Below are 18,441 nucleotides of genomic sequence, written 5' to 3'. Positions count from 1 at the left end.
TTACAGCACAGGCCATTGCTGTTCTGTTAAGGAATTTTTCCCCTGTGCCCATTTATTCAAGGCTTTTCCCCACTTTCTCCTTTATGTATTTCAGTGTCTCTGGTTTTATAATTTCAATATTTTTATATCTGTTGAGGCCTGTTTTGTGACAATTTGTATGGTTGATTTTGGAGAACATGCCATGAGGTGCTGAGAAGAAGGTATATCCTTTTGTTTTAGGATAAAATGTTCTGTAGATATCTGCTAAATCCATTTCTTTCATAGCTTCTGTTAGTTTCAATGTGTCTCTGTTTAATTTCTGATTCCAGGATCTGTCCATTGATGAGGGTGTGATGTTGAAGTCTACCACTATTATTGTGTGAGGTGCAATATATGTGCTTTGAGCTTTAGTATAGTTGCTTTAATGAATGTGGATGCCCTTGCATTTGGAGCATAGATATTCAGAATTGAGAGTTCATCTTGGTAGATTTTACCTTTGATGTGTATGAAGTGCCCCTCCTTTTCTTTTTTGAAAACTTTGGATTGGAAGTTGATTTTATTCAATATTAGAATGGCTACTCCAGCTTGTTTCTTTGGACCGTTTGCTTGGAAAATTGTTTTCCAGTCTTTTACCCTGAGGTGGGTTTCCTGTAAGCAGCAGAAAGTTGGGTCCTCTTTATGTAACCAGGCTCTTAGTCTATGTCTTTTTATTTGGGAATTGAATCTATTGATACTAAGAGATATTAAGCAAAAGTAATTGTTGCTTCCTGTTATTTTTGTTGTTAGAGTTGGGATTCTGTTCTTGCAGCTGTCTTCTTTTAGTTTTGTTGAAGGATTACTTTCTTGTTTATTTATTTATTTATTTTTTTTAGGGCGTAGTTTCTTTCTTTTTTTTTTTTTTAATTAGATATTTTCTTTATTTACATTTCAAATGCTATCCCAAAAGTTCCCTATATGCTCCCCCTGCTCCTGCTCCCCTACGCACCCACTCCCACTTCTTGGCCCTGGCATAAAGTTTGCAAGACCAAGGGGCCTCTCTTCCCAATGCTGGTCGACTAAGCCATCTTCTGCTACATATGCAGCTAGACCCATGAGCTCTGTGGGTACTGGTTAGTTCGTATTGTTGTTCCACCTATAGGGTTGCAGCACCCTTCAGCTCCTTGGGTATTTTTTCTAGCTCCTCCACTGGGGTCCCTGTGTTTCATCCAATAGCTGTCTGTGAGCATCCACTTCTCTGTTTGCCAGGCACTGGCATAGTAGGGCGTAGTTTCTGTCCTTGTGTTGGTGTTTTCCATTTATTATCCTTTGAAGGGCTGGATTTGTGGAAAGATATTGTGTGAATTTGGTTTTGTCATGGAATAATTTGGCTTCTCCGTCTATGGTAATTGAGAGTTTTGCAGGGTATAGTAGTGTGGGCTGGCATTTGTGTTCTCTTAGGGTTTGTATAACATCTGTCCAGGATCTTCTGACTTTCATAGTCTCTGGTGAGAAGTCTGGTGTAATTCTAATAGGTCTGCCTTTATATTTTACTTGACCTTTTTCCCTTACTGCTTTTAATATTCTATCTTTATTTAGTGCATTTGTTGTTCTGATTATTATGTGTCGGGAGGAATTTCTTTTCTGGTCCAGTCTATTTGGAGTTCTGTAGGCTTCTTGTATGTTCATGGGCATCTGTTTCTTTATGTTAGGGAAGTTTTCTTCTATAATTTTTTTGAAGTTATTTACAAATATATTTAAGTTGAAAATCTTCATTCTCATCTATATCTATTATCCCTAGGTTTGGTCTTCTCATTATGTCCTGGATTTCCTGGATGTTTTGGGTTAGGATCTCTTTTCATTTTCTATTTTCTTTGATTGTTGTGTCCATGTTTTCTATGGAATCTTCTGCACCTGAGAGTCTCTCTTCCATCTCTTGTATTCTGTTGCCAATGCTCGCATCTATGGTTCCTGATTTCTTTGCTAGGGTTTCTACCTCCAGAGTTGTCTCCCTTTGGGTTTTCTTCATTGTTTCTACTTCCCTTTTTAGGTCTTGGATGGTTTTGTTCAATTCCATCACCTGTTTGGTTGTGTTTTCCTGTAATTCTTTAAGGGATTTTTGTGTTTCTTCTTTAAGGACTTCTACTTGTTGAACTGTGTTCTCCTGTATTTCTTCAAGTGAGTTATTAATGCCCTTCTTAAAATCCTCTACCAGTATCATGAGATATGATTTATATCCGAATCTTGCTTTTCAGGTGTGTTGGGGTTTCCAGGACTCGCTGTGGTGGGTGTACTGTGTTCTGATGATGCCCAGTGGTCTTGGTTTCTGTTAGATTCTTACATTTGCCTTTCACTATCTGGTAATCTATGGTGTTAGATGATCTAGTGTCTCTGACTGGAGCTTGTTCCTCCTGTGATTCTGTTAGCCTCTGTCAGCATTCCTGGGAGACCAAGTCTCTCCTGCATCCCAGGGGTCAGAACACTTTCTGTAGGCAAGCTCTCCTCTTGCAGGGAAGGTGCACAGAAGTCTGGAGCTCAGATCCACCTCCTGAGTCCTGGGGTCAGAGCCCTCCCTGGAGTCCAACTTTCCTCTGGCTGGGAAGGTGTCCAGGAGTCTGGGTCTCAGCTCTGTCTCCTGGCTGAGGATGAAGGCCCGAAGGGACCTTGTCCAAGAAGCTCTGTTGCTTCTGCTGCCCTCATGCTCTCCTACGTAGAGTGGTCTCAGTGATCTCAAGATTCTGGGTGTGCTAGGGCCTGCCTTTGTCCTTTGAGCCTGTTGTTGCTAGCACAAGAAAGACTCTCTGTGTTTTTGGAATCGATGTTGCATTGCACTCATCTGTGATCTCAAGATCCCTGGTGTGCTAGGGTGCCTGCAGTGTGGAGAGTCCTCTGGGTACCTTTGGGGCCCTTAGCTGAGATTGCGCCCAAGATGGCGCAGGGGTGGCACCGACCAGAAAGAACCCCAGCCACTGTTGGGCAGGTGTCCTTTGTCCCTGTTCCTGCTAGCACAAGACCCTCTGGGTTTTTTGGAACTGATGTTACATTCCACTCACCAGCGATCTCAAGGTCCCAGTGTGCTAGCATGCAGCATGGAGAGTCCTCTGGGGACCTTGGGGCCCTCAGCAGAGATTGCACTGAAGATGGCATGGGGGTGGCCATGTGCAACTTTCTATTGTCTGATATAGGATATTATGATCCAATTCATGGGGTGCAAAGAATGAAGAGAGTCTACTTTTAAATACTTATTGTTGAGAAAGAGAGCTAACCACTGCCATAGACCAATCAAATGAATTGTGTTTCGAGTGTTGATTTAGAAAATCTGAAACAAACAAATGCTTTACCTAGAGGCCCCTTAACCTGAATGTTGCAGATGCATCGCAGTAATATTTTAGTTAATTCTTCTATGTTACAATTTGGTCTCTGACTCTAAATAAACATTTTGTGTGCATAAATTAACCCGCTGACTCCTACTTTAAGTGATTTCCATTAATGCTACGTGATGGCTCTTGGGGCACTAGGTCAGGGTTTGATGAAGAAATATGATTTCTCTCTCCACTCTCATTTGAAAATTATGTTAGGCTTTTGCTGTCCCAGGGTGTACAATTTGACTAAAGGCAATGTTATTGTATGATTCTGTCCAGTGATAAAAATCAAAAGTGTTCTATGATTTATCTTCCTGGTTCCAACATGCTAAAATCATTATCTCATTTGCATTGGTATGCCAACCAATGGCATTAATCATCTTCAAAGATTTCTCTTGGTCTGAAAGTCTGTTAGGGTAGTTCAGTACTATGTCACAGAAAATGTTATAGAATAAATCCATAAAAGAAAGAGAGGGGGGAGAGACGGGGGTTCTCAAGGACAAAGAAGGACCAAGTGTGGCAAGAAGTGAAGTGATTTGCTTACATTTTGACATTGATGAAAGCCACAAAGAGAGTGAGTTATCAAAGTATTGATTTAAGGTAGACAGACGTGGGAGGGGGGAAAGGAATGCCACATAAGAGTAAACTATTTGTCATTCTTCATTCAGACAATGAGCCGAAATCCATTTGCCATTTGCCGCAGTGTATTTCCACTTGGAATGCCAATCAGCAGGGTGCAGAGAAAGAGCTTGAAAAACCTATGGATAAAATTCTATTCTTAAGCGTTTAATACATTTGATAGCCATTATAATACCTTCAAATGGCTAAGGCAGCTTCTATGAAAGGGGATAACATTTGAAATGTAAATAAAGAAAATATCTAATTAAAAAAAAAAGAAAAAAGGAAACAAGCTGCCTAGCCTGATTTTATCAAATAGTGTATATGTCATTAAAATGCCACTGAAGACAATAAATGACCTCAAAATTTATTGAAGGAATCTAAAAAAACAAAGAGAACAAACCAAACCAGAAAACCAACAACAAACCTAATTGCCAGAGATCCTTTTGGCCTGGGCAGTGCTTATTTTGTCTCATTTTGATTGTTTAAAACAGAATGAAATTTTAGTTTTAATGCAGCTTACTTCAAAAACCTCTTTCCTTGGGGACGATCAGCTCTCTGCTTAGTTATTGGATGCTTCCCATCCTTACTGACTGCATGCTGGCTAGGGTATAGCGAGGGAACCTTTTATTTCTCTCTTTTGTTATATATGAAAGGCCCCTTTCTCTCAGAGTGCTCAACCTATCAGGATGTATATGGCCATGTGTGAAGGGATAGACTTTTTTTAAAAGACAAACCCTTGTTTTACATCTCAGCCAGATTTCACCTAAAAAAGCTATGACTACACGCCCTCTACTCTGGAGATTCTTATGACATTTCGTCCTTTCTTCCTCTCATAATCCCACCTTACATCTAAGATGAATCTTTCCATATAATCTTTGGCTCTCATCTCCCACTCTGTCCTCTCAGAAACCTTTTATGGCCTTTGGCATAGTTTCTGTCTTCTTCTCAATGCATCCATTGGTATTGGAACACAGAGAGCTCACATACCTGGCAGCAGCAATGCCAACAAAAACATCAAAGTAAACATTGCAAGGTCCCAAGCCTCAGCCCTCTGGGTTGGGTTATCCCTATGTCTCCCTCCCTCCCTCCCTCCCTCCATCCTTCCTTTCCTCTCTTTCTTTCATATCTCCTCTACTGGTTCTATGAATTCATTGTCTAGAAGTCCATGCACTCCTCATCACACCATGGTTCAGCTTTCTCTCTCTCTCTCTCTCTCTCTCTCTCTCTCTCTCTCTCTCTCTCTCTCTCGATGTTTCCCTCCTAGAGGATGTGAGCATATCTGCTGCATTGTTCTTGCCTGGATCCTGAGAACTGCTCATCTCCCTGATTTTTCTCATCTTTCCATATGCCATTATTTATCTAGTTCTATTTCTTTGGCTACTAAATATGTCAACTCTACGCACTTCTTTCGAACCCTGGTTTAGGAATATGGCCTTGTTCTTTCTGCATGCAGGTGATGAAGAGCTTACAAGATTTAAGGGTGGCTAAATTTGCTACGAGCAAAAGATGTAGTCTCTAGGAGGCTCCATGTCATTTCTGTAGCTCTCTTGTTGGACTTCCTGTTAGAAATGGTCACTTCTGCATCTGACTCTTAGCTACATTCTACTTCATTGGCATTTTCCTCTGATTTGAATCTTTTTGACTTCTAGAAGCTCTGTACTCACAATTGTCATCTAGGTTCTGTGGTCAAAGCCTGGCTCTGGCTTTCATTAGCTGTCTGAGATTACACAGGTCATCATCTTCTAACTTCCTTATTTGTAAAATAAGTGGCTTCCTGAGATGCTCATGGGGTTTAATCTTGTCTGTACACAGAACTCACCTGTGGAGATTTTAAAACTCCTACTGCCTAGGCTGAACTTTAGTCCAGTGACACTGCTGTCCTGCTGCCTGAGCTCGAAAATTATGTATTTATTAATTTGTAATCACTTTAAAAATCAGGACTTTTAGAGCACCCCTTTCAGATTCCAATATGCACACGACAGTGGCAATTATGACTTAATTATTTTAACGGGATTTTTTTCTTCCATCATTTCATGTTCTTGTCATGCCTGGATCCCAACTTGAGTTTTCTCTTTCTTTTAGTGTTTTTACTAAGTTGGAAGAAATAACTGTGAAGCTCCCCCTTTTCCATCTGCTGTTTGTTCTTATTTACATACGGTGGAACCTAGCCCACTTGCGGCTCTGGTTCCCCTACAACTGTTATTGAACTGAAAACATAACTGAAAACTTATTAAACAGAGAGAAATTATTTTGAGTGAGTTTTATGCTGACAATTCCTTGTCGAACAAAGGGGGTATTTGGAAAGACTATTTAACAATTGATCTATAGCTTCATGATCTCAAAAGTAAAGATATTCCTGGAACCAGGTTCCAGGGTTTGATTTTTCTTGGCTATACCATTAAGGAAGACAAGGCAATGTGCAGGTGAATAGGATTCTGAGGCATGCATCCAAACAGCAGGGGTTCCTTGCGCCCTTGCAGCAAAGTCTCTCTTTCCCCAGTCTTGTCATTCCTGTTATGGCCCAGCAGAGGTTGTTAGCAAAGCAAATATATTCTTAACATGGATGTGATCTCATTCTTTAATGCCTGGGGAAAGGCCTTTCAGAAAAGTTCTGTTCTACAGATGTTGCCTGTACCCAGCATTCTAGATCTGAATAAGACATTGCTGGGCTGCAGGGGAAGAGAGAGAGCAGTAGGAAGGTAATAGATGATAACTAAGCATTTGGTTTCATTACTGGCCCTGCATTTAGAGAGATTTGGGGGTCTTCACATAAATCTGATTCATGTTGGCATGATGTCCTTTGAGGTGCTGTATATCCCAGCACGATTCTCTTTTATAACAACACCTCTTTCAATTTTTGCTCGCTGTTTTTGGCAATGTCTATCTGAAAAATCACAGGCTGTGCTTTTGCCTGGCACTCCCTGGTTCTGATGAACTGGCTCTGACTCTGACACTCTCTCTCTCTCTCTCTCTCTCTCTCTCTCTCTCTCTCTCTCTCTCTGTGTGTGTGTGCATGCATGAGTGTAGTGTGTTGGAACTAGGGATAGAACCCAGGGCTTTGCACTTGTTAGGCATACACTTTTCCATTGAGCTTCACTCCTCAACTCTTATTAAATTATTGAACTTGGTTGTTAGGTTGATGAGGATGGAGTTATTTAGTAGCTCCATACAAGTATGTGATTGATTAGTGATAGCTTCTGGGGAGTTTACTGTCACCACCTTGCATCATCTGTTTACAGAGGCCCCCCTCCCAAAATAATGTCAGAGTATGAAATTGAACTGAAAGAAACACCCCCGCCCCCATTTTGAACCTTGAAGTAATTTTCTTGTAATCTGATTCAGGTCAAGGAAACCTTGGCTGAAGTTTCTGGCTTTGACGCCGCTTCTTTGGGTATTTTCTTATAGATGGAAGAATTGATTGAGGGTGTTCGCTGGGCCTTCATTGACATGCTGGAGAAAGAAAATGAATGGATGGATGCAGGGACAAAAAGGAAAGCTCAAGAAAAGGTAGGATTTCTTTGGATGGAAGAAAAAAAAAACCTCACTGTTTAATGGATTTTCATGCTTGACATTGACTGTACAGTTTATTTATTTATTTTTATTGACTGAACTGTTGCTTCCAAATGACCCCAGAGGTAGGTGTGTGCTTTTGGATGAACACATAGATTTCATCACCAGGAGGTAACAGAAAATAAGATCTGACTTATTCGTTCCCTAACTGCATTTTCAAATGCCACGTAATTCAGCCTTTGTTTTACTCCTAATTGCTGCCTGTAAAAGCCACATGGCTTTCTGCCTAGTGAATTTTGCTATAAACCATCATTGGATATGGCAGAATGTCGAGCAGCGGGGAGCCACGGGAAGCAGCTGGCAGAAGGGCCCTCAAGTTGCAAAGGAAAAAAAACCCATATTGTCCATGTGTCTTCTCCATTTGTGCATGATGTGTGCAAATGTCCTGAGGCAAATATTTTCCTGAAGTAAAGCACATCTACTTCCTAAGCTAGCGTGTTCCACAAATGGCCCAAAGGGCATGCTTATAAGGTATGCATGAGTGATGGATTATGGCAGAGTAATAGGTGGTACTAGAGAGACTTGCTAAAAGTTCCCTGATGCTATTCAACAAAGTAAAGGAGTAAACAGAGAAATTCTGAATAGCTATATTGTCTACAAATAATGAGGGGTCCACCTTGAGTAGGAGATATTCTTCTGGAGCTGGAAGTCAAATGGACAGGGCCAGAGCTACCTTTACTGTTTCCCCTGAGATTCTACTCTGTAACTGAGAGGCTCCAAAACTAGAACACTTCTTTTTAGATGAAGTTTTGAAATCTTTCTGATGATAGCAGTCATCAATGGGACATAGACCTCCCAGAGAACACTGGGCACCTTACTGGTAAAGACTACTTTAAGTTGGAAGTCTATATACATTTTAGCCATACACATCTCTCTCTCTCTCTCTCTCTCTCTCTCTCTCTCTCTCTCTCTCTCTCTCTCTCTCTCTCTCTTAATTCTAATACTTTGTTTTGTACTCAAAAGCACGTTTTTAAACATCCCCTAGTGTAGGTATAACTCCCAGAGATGATTTTTACATATTTCAGAGTTGACATTTTTAAAATAAGAAATCAAAGAAGAAATATCTGGAACATTTGAAATTTAACACAAATTTAAAATCCAGAAATATTTCTGTAAATGTGTATACTTCCATGATTTAAAAAGACAATTTACTTGGTGATGACTCTTTGAAAGGATGTTGATTTAATATAGTGTTTTTCTCCCTCTAGTTATAGTCATGCATATAGCTACATTGCTTTTCCTTTTTCTGTGCACCATCTGTGTGATTTTTTTTTGTTTTTAAAATTTGGATATTTTATTTATTTATATTTCAAATACTATCCCTTTTCCTGGTTTCCCATTTGCAAACCCCCTATTCCATCCCCCTCTGCTTATATGAGGGTGTTACCCCACTCACCCACCTACCCACTCCCACCTCCCCATCCTGGCATTCCCCTACACTGGGGCATCAAACCTTCACAGGACCAAGGACTTCCCCTTCCATTGATGTCAGATAAGACCCCTTCAGTTCCTTTAATCCTTTCCCTAACTCCTCCATTGGGGTCTCTCTGCTCAATTCCATGGTTGGCTGCAAGCATTCACATCTGTATTAATTTTTAAAAGATTCTGATTATTTAAATACATTTTATTCATCAAACATATTAATAATATTGAGTATTTTGAGAATCAAATAATACATAAAAATTTGTTCAACTTTTATATTCATATTCTTGCATACCCTAAAATATCATTAATGAATATTTAACACTATTCATAACTGAAGATCCTATATCTAATGTTGAATACTAAATTGTTTCAAAACATGCAAAATAATCTTTGGGAATTATGCATAGTAAAAGAGCATAAAATATTAAAAATGAATCATTAAATAATTCAAAAGCCCTTATATGATACCACCTGACATAGTGAGAGAGTATTTAAAACACATTATATGTATCTCTGTACATTGTCTAACAACCAGTTTACTTAAAAAAGATTATCAGTGTTTCTAGGAGAGAAATTATTTTATCAGTAAGTATATTTTAAAAATTTCAAAATAGCAAAAACTCTCTTTGAAGTTAAACATTAAGAAAATGCTAATTTCAAGCACGGTGAGAAAACTTATCAATAATATTTCTGGACAGAATAATTATTTTGAGATATATTTCATTGATATGTCTCCCTTTTCATTTCTGATTTTATTAATTTGGATACTCTATCTGTGCCCTCTGGTTAGTCTGGCTAAGGGCTTATCTATCTTGTTGATTTTTCTCAAAGAACCAGCTCCTGGTTTGGTTAATTCTTTGTATAGCATCCTTTGTATATTTGTATTCATACCCATCTCTTAATATTATCAATAGACACACTGCTTTGAGTCATTCCTTACACCAGTAATTTTGCCTTAGGATCAAGAAACAAGGAGATTCTCACTGTAGCCTTGTTGAAGTGGAATTTCTGGGCAGTCCCATATCTTCTGGCAAAAGGTTTTTATAGAACCTTTCCTACTCTCGAGTTTGAGATGCCTTATCATAGATGTTTTAGTTAACAGGAATGAAAAGGCAGTTGAGTATTTACAAAGAAGAAAGACCTTGAACAGTATTGGTGGTGGTCTTGGAAGAGGACAATGAGTAATCTTAAAATGTTTTTCTCCATTCAAGATCTGTCAAAGCTGTTTTAGGTCATGTACAGCACAGGCTGGAGGAGGTAGGAACACACGGGTTGTGGTGAGATACTCTCCATATGGTAGATTAAACTCTTGGCACCAACACCACATTGTTGTTTCTTGAAGGCTTGGTTTATTTAAAAGGTAGCCTGTGATGTGAGGGGCAGGATGTGTCTTGCTCTGAACAGTTGAATGCTCAGTGTATTAGGTGCTCTTTTTTTGTAGCCTGAGGTTCTAAAGTATCAATTTTCATAGGATGACTAGTGTGAAGAGAGAGGGAGAGAGATGGAAGGAAGGAGGGAGGGGAGAAGGGAGGGAGGGAAGGAGAGAGAGAGAGAGAGAGACTATGAATGAGTAAGTTATGGATATTTGGAAGCTTGTAGTCAGCTTTTCAGAAATAGAAATTAAGAGTATTTCAAAGTGCTTGCTGACATTCAGTTAGGCAAAGATTGTCTTGTAGGTGGATCTTCTAAGCAAATGGTCCATGAGTCCTTCTTTAAGGAAACTATTCTCAGTTCTTCTAATATTAGACATGTTCCCGTTGGCCCTCTGGGTTGATCGCCAGTCTTTTGTTTCATTTCAACCAGAACTGTCACTTTTTTCTTCTAAAATTATTCTTTGAACACTCTGCTTTCTTTGAGCTGAGTTCAATCTGCCAGGAACTCCAGTAGCAGCTCTGCCAGGCACAAACATCAAAGGCAATCGTCCTTCTGGATCTCATTAGGTTCCCCTAGGAGGTTCAGAGAAGTCCCAGTAATGCAAGATAAGAAATGGGGTGTTGTCCAAGGATCTCCAGCACTTCTCCCAGTCACTACTAGCCCTAAACCCCAGAATACAAAGATTTTCTTTTCCTAACTTGAATTAACTCGCGATTCTAGAAATGACCTCTAGGTGGAGCTCACAGTACTAACAAAGGAGAGCGAAACTGCAGCCTTTTGTGCTGCTTTTCACTCTGGGATGGTTTTTGACCCCCCCCCCCACCTTTCCCTTCTGCTTTCCTCAATTTGATTGCCTTTTTAATAGTCAACAAGAAAGAAGAGACTCTGCCTAATAATTCCTTGAGTCTTAGATGGAAATCTCTATCTCCCTGCTTTGTCTTTCTGATATGGAGAAACTGCTGCATTAAGAGAGGATTTGCCTGCATTTGAAGTGGAGGTGAATAATTCGCCTTCTCTTCCTGGTATGACTTGGCACTGTTTTTTGGGCATGTGCTGTACGCAGTATATCACCCAGGCGGAAGATTTCTCATCAATAATAGTGCCCACACTGGGCTGCTGCTGAGTCACTTGGCCACCCATTGGGAAAGCTGAAAAAAAAAAATGTTCTGATTTGTGAGGGGCTTAAAGCTTTTCTTTCTCTCACCATGAAGCTCCGGACTGCAGCTAATTAAAGTGCCACCTAAGATGTGTTGACCTCAGCTTTCCTTTGTGACCAAAGCTACCAAACTGAGCAACAGGGAGACTCATACTCGCAGTGGTCTGAGGCCCTTACCTCTTGGTTTTCAGTGACCCTGTCTCAGAACGGAAGTGTGTGAATGGCCTTTGTTGTCCTCTTTGCTAGGAGTGATCCCTGCAAAAGATAAATGAGGATACCTCTGCTTCCTTGAAGGGTAAATTTGTTATCTCCGTCTCCCTGCCTTTTCCTGCTCCTCCCTGGAGAGAGGTCATTGGTACTTTTGTGTTTTGAAACTCACTGTGTTGATTTGAAGTGGAAATTTAATATTGGGAAATAAGCACCCATTTTTATTTAAGATTCTGCATTTCCTGCAAGCATGTGCTCTTTAAAAAATTATTTTTGACGTTATAATATAATTACATCATTTCTCCCTCCCTTTTCCTCCCTCCAAACCCTTCCAGTATAGTCTTTGGCACTTTTTGTCTTTTTCTTTCAGCAAAGAACAAGGATGCCTGCTGTTTTTCTGGTTAATAGAGCCTTTGAATAGGCATATAGTGATAATTGGGTAATTTGGGGTGTCTTCTGAAGGATTTACAGTGTCCAGAACAGAGGAGGAGTCCCCCAAGGTCACTATGGAAGAGACTCAGGCTGCCTTTGGTCTCCCTGGCCAGTTCTGAGTCAGATGTGAGGAGCAGCTTCCTGAGAGTGGCTCAGACTTGCTCCCCAGCTGAATTAGCTGAATTAATCACGTAGCTCAGTGCTGGACCACCTCTGAACTGTTTCCTTGTGCGCTTTGCACCTGGGGTCTAAGCTTGTCAGCCCATGCCCAGAGAAAAGAAATACCAGCACAGAACACCTGGGGAGACAGTGTCCTGAGGGTGGCATGAGGGAGTAGCTGTGGCCTTGGCTACAGCAGGTACAGAGAAGTTGGCTGCATGTTCCCAACTCCTTAGGCATACGACTCCCACGCACAGGCTTTGAGTGAGGTAGGAAGATTTCCACTGCAGAGAGCAAAGCAAAGTGCACCTCACCTCTTTGCCTTTATCACTAAACTCTGCTAATCCCAGGCACTGCAGTGTGCATAGCGTACAGTTTGTACCGACCAGTTAGGACCCTGACTACCCATGGTTCTGAGGGTGTGTTTTTCCATCTGAGGCACTTAGGAGCTTGTGAATAGGGCACATTTCCCCACACCTGCCTCAAGATCAGGGGTGGAGTGAGTCATTACTACTTCACTGCATCCCTGTCTGACTTCTAACTGCCTGCCCCTTCATTCTGCCCAAAGTCTCTCTTGTCCCTATGGAGTCTACTGTGAGTGTCACTGCATCCAGAAAACTCACCATCATCCCTCTTCACTGGCCCTTAGTCAACAATTGATGGAAGGTGGCTGGCACCTGCCCTTCTTCCTCCTGCCTCTCACACATCCTATAAATGTTCCTGGGGACTTCTCCCGTGGGTTTGAGCTTCTTGGCAAAAATGCCCTTTGCTGCCTGCCTTCCTTTCCCCTCTTGCTTTCAAAGACCTCTTTCTGGTGTTTCTTTGACCGCCGCCCTCCCCCCTTTCAAACATCATGTGCTTTAATCCTAGTCTCTAGCTCTGTCCCTAAGGAGACCACAACTTCTGGTTTAGGTCCTCTTCTCATGCTTCCTTGCCTTTAAGATAATAGTGCATTTCATTGAGTCGGGATACCAGCATCCTCTCAACAAACTCAATGGCACAAGCATTTGTAGCACACCAAGAATGTGCCAGGAAATGGTCTGGGAGTTGCAGATTTTGGAAGGGAGGGGGTGATCAGCTGCAGATCCTCTTCTTCATGTGCTTTCACATACCTAGGGTGACACAGGGATGCTACGGGGACTGTGCTGGTGGGGAAGGTTATTTAATAGAGAGTCATAAGGTGGTCCTGGGGGCCTAGGAAGGGAAGCTTTAAGGAGCTGAGACAGGCTGTCTCTCAGTGTGCTAATCCTGCCCCCTTCCTCTTTTCCTTTGTCATGACCTTGTTAGCTTATAGGTGAGGCTTCTTCTGGGCTCCCCGTCACTTGTCACTTGGTACTTGGGCCAGTGCTCCCAGCAGTGCTCCTCTCCCTTGGTAACTTTACTCCTGCTGTACTACCCAGTTTCCATTGGAATAGGTTGGGAGAGGAGAGGAAAGGCTTCAGCCAGGGCATCTCACGCCCCTATTTGTTATACCTTTCGGTGTCTTTGCAGAATGTTGAAGAATGCAGTCATTCTGCTTCCTGCATCTACCCGGAGTATTCATCAGGGACAAAGAGTGTGCAAACTGTGACCTTGTTCTGGCTTCCTGCTTTTCTCTGGCTTCTAGTACTGAGCTTACAGCCACTGTCTCTCCACCCCTGTTTAGGTATCTTCCAGTTTTTGTCTCACAGTCATCCAGGTGAAGGTCATGTTCGCCTTCCTTATATCTCCTCAGTTCACTGCTGTCCATAGGAAGGACAGTATGGAGGAGAGATGTATGGAGGACTGACTGACTGTATTGTAAGCCATTTTTTACCTCTCAGAAGCTACATGACCTTTTGGAGATTGCTTCATTTTTCCCATCCCTGTCTTAAAGTGTGACAGCAGTGCCCATCTCAGAGGTTAGTTACTGAGATTGAAGATGTTGGTGGTTGCTTTACTCTGGCTTGTAGATTTTCTGATTTTGAACAAATGTCTGTTTTTAAAAGGTTTATTTATTTTTGTTACATTTTCATACAATATATTTTGATCATATTCTTTCACCTCCCCAACTTCTCCTAACTCTTCACCTGCATAGCTATCTAACTTCATGTTTTCTCTCTTTCTCCAAAAAAAGTCAAAAGCAAACAATTTTGTTTTATGTGTATGGCTGTTTGCCTACATGAATGCATGTGTACCATGAGCTTATCTGGTGCCCTCGGAGGTCAGAAGAGGGTGTCACATCTTCTGGAACTGCTGGAAACTGAGCTCAGGTCCTCTGCAAGAGCACCAAGTACTGTTAATGGCTGAGTCATCTCTCTATCTCCCTTCACAATTATCTTTGTGTGATATGTGTGTATGTATGTATGTAATGTATGTATGTGTATGTAGTATAAGTAGGAGTTGGAAATATTCTGTATGATGACTTATGGAGTGATTATAATCCAGACCCTCATGGAAATGCTGTTTGCTTCCAGGCATGGCCAATCTGTGCCTTAGGGTAGCTATGAATGTAAGGCAACAAAAAGTTAAATGTACTTAAAACAACATGGAAGAAGGAGAGAGAGAGAGAGAGAGAGAGAGAGAGAGAGAGAAGAAAAGGGGAGCTATGGCTGGTGAGATGGTTTAGTGGGTAAGAGCACTGACTGCTCTTCCAAAGGTCCTGAGTTCAAATCCCTGCAACCACATGGTGGCTCACAACCACCTGTAATGAGATCTGATGCCCTCTTCTGGTGTGTCTGAAGTCAGTTACAGTGTACCTATGTATAATAATAAATAATTCTTTTAAAAAAAAAGAAAAGGGAAGCTAGATTGTTATATAATTTTGTGGTTCTTAATTGAATATCATAGATAACAATGTTTTATCAAAGGTTGAACATGCCTACGTCATTTAATCTCTCATACTTGAGCATGAGTCAGCACCACCAGGAGTGCCCACTGGAACAAATTGCAGTTTGTTTCAGTGGCTCTAGAGTGTTGCTGGGAATCAGCACTTCTGATGAGGTTCCAGGTGATGCTAATGCTGATGGGACGCTGGCTGATAACAGGTGGCAATTTCCTCCCACCAAGACTGAATTAAAATTGAAGTTTATGGAGTTTTCTTTTTATACCCTATAGGTTCCTCTTTCTATCATCTCTCACGGTTAAGTACCTCAATGGGCTGGGGCACTCAAAACCCACCCAGGGCACCTATTGTATGACTATCTGTTGAATGTTCTAAAGATCTGAAGGCTCCATGTTCTCCCTTTCTGTCCCTTGATTCCACATTGTTGTTTAGGAACTATGCAGATGAGGTTTTCCATACAGAAGTCTTCCTTATTTCTAAAGATTCATCAATTTTAAAAAGGTGAATGAAACAAATTTTGTGTTTCTCACATAAAATTGATATTGCTATATGTCAAACTGTAAGATTAAAAGGTTTTATAAATACCACATTGATATCATATAGCTACCATAAGGAAGGTACTGTAGTTTCTTTATACAGATTAAGAATGTAAAGTCAAGCTGGGCGTGGTGGCGCACGCCTTTAATCCCAGCACTTGGGAGGCAGAGGCAGGTGGATTTCTGAGTTCGAGGCCAGCCTGGTCTACAGAGTGAGTTCCAGGACAGCCAGGGCTATACAGAGAAACCTTGTCTTGAAAAACCAAAAAAAAAAAAAAAATGAATGTAAAGTCAAGAGATGCCAAGCATGCTTGTCCATGGTCATTGATCTGGTTGCTGGAAAAGTTGGGCATCCATTCCTGATAGTTTGGCTTTGTAGGGGGACCTTTATCCTAATAGAAGTGCATCTCTAAGCATGTTCTTCAAACCAGGAGCATTGGTATTATCTAAAGGCTAGCTAGGAATGAAGACTCATAGTCCCAATTAGAGCAATGGAATGGAACTCTGAGAAGGGATGCAGGACTCTACAGTGCAGTCAGCCCTTCAGGTGATTCTAATGTAGCCAGAGTGTGCAAACCAGTGCTCTACACTGTGTTTCTGATGCCTCAGGCTGCTGGATGTGCTCCAGTTTTCAACACTTTTTTTTTAAAGCTCAAGTTCAAGGCTGAACACAGTAATTCTATACAGAGTCCAACTCATCCTCCACAATGGGGATATTATTGCCACATCTGTTTTGCATATAAATTATATTAAGGAAGCTGAAGTTGATATTATGGCTATCTTTTTCTTTCAGCCTTGCACGTCAGTGTTGGCTTATAGCAAATTTACAGTCAGTTAATTTCTTGGTCTTAAAAAAATAATCTCACAGGGACTGCTGTTAAGCTCTGTTGCTCCTATACTTAGCCTTAAAAAAAAAAAAAAAGTCCCGTCTCATAGAATTTCACATTTTATTCTTAATAAAATCTATTTAGCTGTTTTGTTCATAGCTCTAGCTTTTAAAATAATTTCCAAATCTTCATGGTATGAAAATTTATTCTTATTAAAGAAAATACTGAAAGTGAAGTACAGAACAATGAAGAAAAATCAATGCTTTGACATTATCCAAGCATAACCACTGCTAACGTCTTGATATATTACTTTGATTTATCACCTATAGGTAGACTTTAAAAGACATTCTTGAACAAGGTTGTATATGTAAATTTGATTCATTTTTTCTCCTAACATTTATATTGTGTTTTTACTATTATGATATAATCTTTACCAAGAGTTTCATATAAAAATCAACATATTCTCTTGGTATTTGTGAGCTAAAAATGTTCCTACAGTGGGTTATAGTAGAATACTTACAATTGTGCGGTAATAAAAATGCTTTGTACATTGTTTTAACCATAGAACTTTTATTTTTCATTTGTAGAGCATGCTAGACTTGAGCTTGCTATCTAGCAAGGCCATCCTTGAATTCTTGATCTTCTTTCCTTTACCTCCAGTGTGTTGGGATCACCGGCATGCACAGCAATTCCTAGCTCCTAGAATTAGTCCTTTAGAATTTGATCTTTAAAAATCCCAAGCATATCACTCAGTGTATCAGATATAAGTTCCATTTATATATGCTTGGTAATTTAGTAAAAATGCTAAATATGAATTTTTGGTTATATTGGTGCTCTGGATTACAATGGCTATTATCATAGCATGTAATTATAATCCACCCATTTGCTCATTCTTTTAGGTACACCCTTCCAGGTTTATCTACTGACAAGAAAAAAATGCTTGTAGCCAGGACTGCTAGCTTATGTATGTAATCATAGCTGCTCAGGAGTATGGCAAAGTCAAGGCCAGCCTGGGATATATAGTAAGACTTTGGCTCAAAGTAAACAAGGGCTAGGAATATAGATTAATAGTACCCAGCTTGCATGAGGCCATGGGTTCCATTACCAGTACTGAAAAAAATCTTGGAAAAATATTTTGTGATATCTATCTATCTATCTATCTATCTATCTATCTATCTATCTAGTCTCTGCATATGGATGCCAGTGGTTGTTACTGTTGGGTACTTTCCTCAATAGTGAGCTGCCTTTAAAAAAAATATTGTACTCTATTGAACCTAGAACTAAATAATTTGTCTAGATTGGCTGACCTAGTACCTGTCTGCCTTTTATCAACCCTAGTTCTGGGATTACAGGCATATATCCCCATGCCTAGATTTTACATGTGTTCTGAGGATCCAAACTCAGCAAGCGTGTAACCAACAGAACCCTCTCCCAGCTCAAGGTATCACCACTTTCTAAAGTTATCTAGATCAACAAATGGACAAGTGCTATTGAATAGCACTGACAGTTATTTTAGTGGGGATTGATAACATTACTAGATATGTGGTTATGCTAAGGTTTGCAACTGGTGATTTTCAAACTCTATCACTCTGCATTTATTAGCTAGAATCTTTCTCTAAAAAGGCCCTTTTCCCTTTGTTAATCACTTGATTAGCCTGATATACAGTTTATAGAGGAAACTCTGCATGAAGGTCTGTCTTTCCCATTATTAATTTTTACAAGTTGTGTCCTGTATACCTCCAGAGGTATCAAAGCATTCCCTCCCCAGCATCGTTATAAACTTGAGAATTTTAAAATGTATTTGTTATGCTTAAATTTATTAAGCATAAAAATATTTTAGAGTGCATCTTTCTTTCCTGGCATGACCAGATATCCTTGCAAATTAGATTTCTATTAAATCAGTGTCTTAATCAATTCTTTTATAATGAGCAATATATTGACTTTTTGGAGGGTGGTAGTGAAAGTTCCATTCTAACTGGAAATACAGAAAGCAATAGAGGAAGACTCCCAACAT

General features: G+C 40.3%; 1 protein-coding gene across 2 annotated transcripts in view; it reads left to right on the top strand.

Moving 5' to 3' along the window:
• Phex (phosphate regulating endopeptidase homolog X-linked) overlaps positions 1-18,441 on the top strand; it is a 228,383-nt gene that overhangs the window by 94,964 nt on the left and 114,978 nt on the right. For both annotated transcript variants that reach the window (XM_021187283.2, XM_021187282.2), the window contains exon 12: positions 7,344-7,445. In XM_021187283.2, the coding sequence (XP_021042942.1) occupies positions 7,344-7,445 (102 nt within the window). The remainder of the gene's footprint in view (positions 1-7,343; positions 7,446-18,441) is intronic.

This window comes from Mus pahari, chromosome X, assembly GCF_900095145.1.
Source record: "Mus pahari chromosome X, PAHARI_EIJ_v1.1, whole genome shotgun sequence".
NCBI classification, from domain to species: domain Eukaryota; kingdom Metazoa; phylum Chordata; class Mammalia; order Rodentia; family Muridae; genus Mus; species Mus pahari.
Note: the sequence above shows the minus strand (reverse complement) of the source record. Positions and strands in the feature narration are given on the sequence as shown.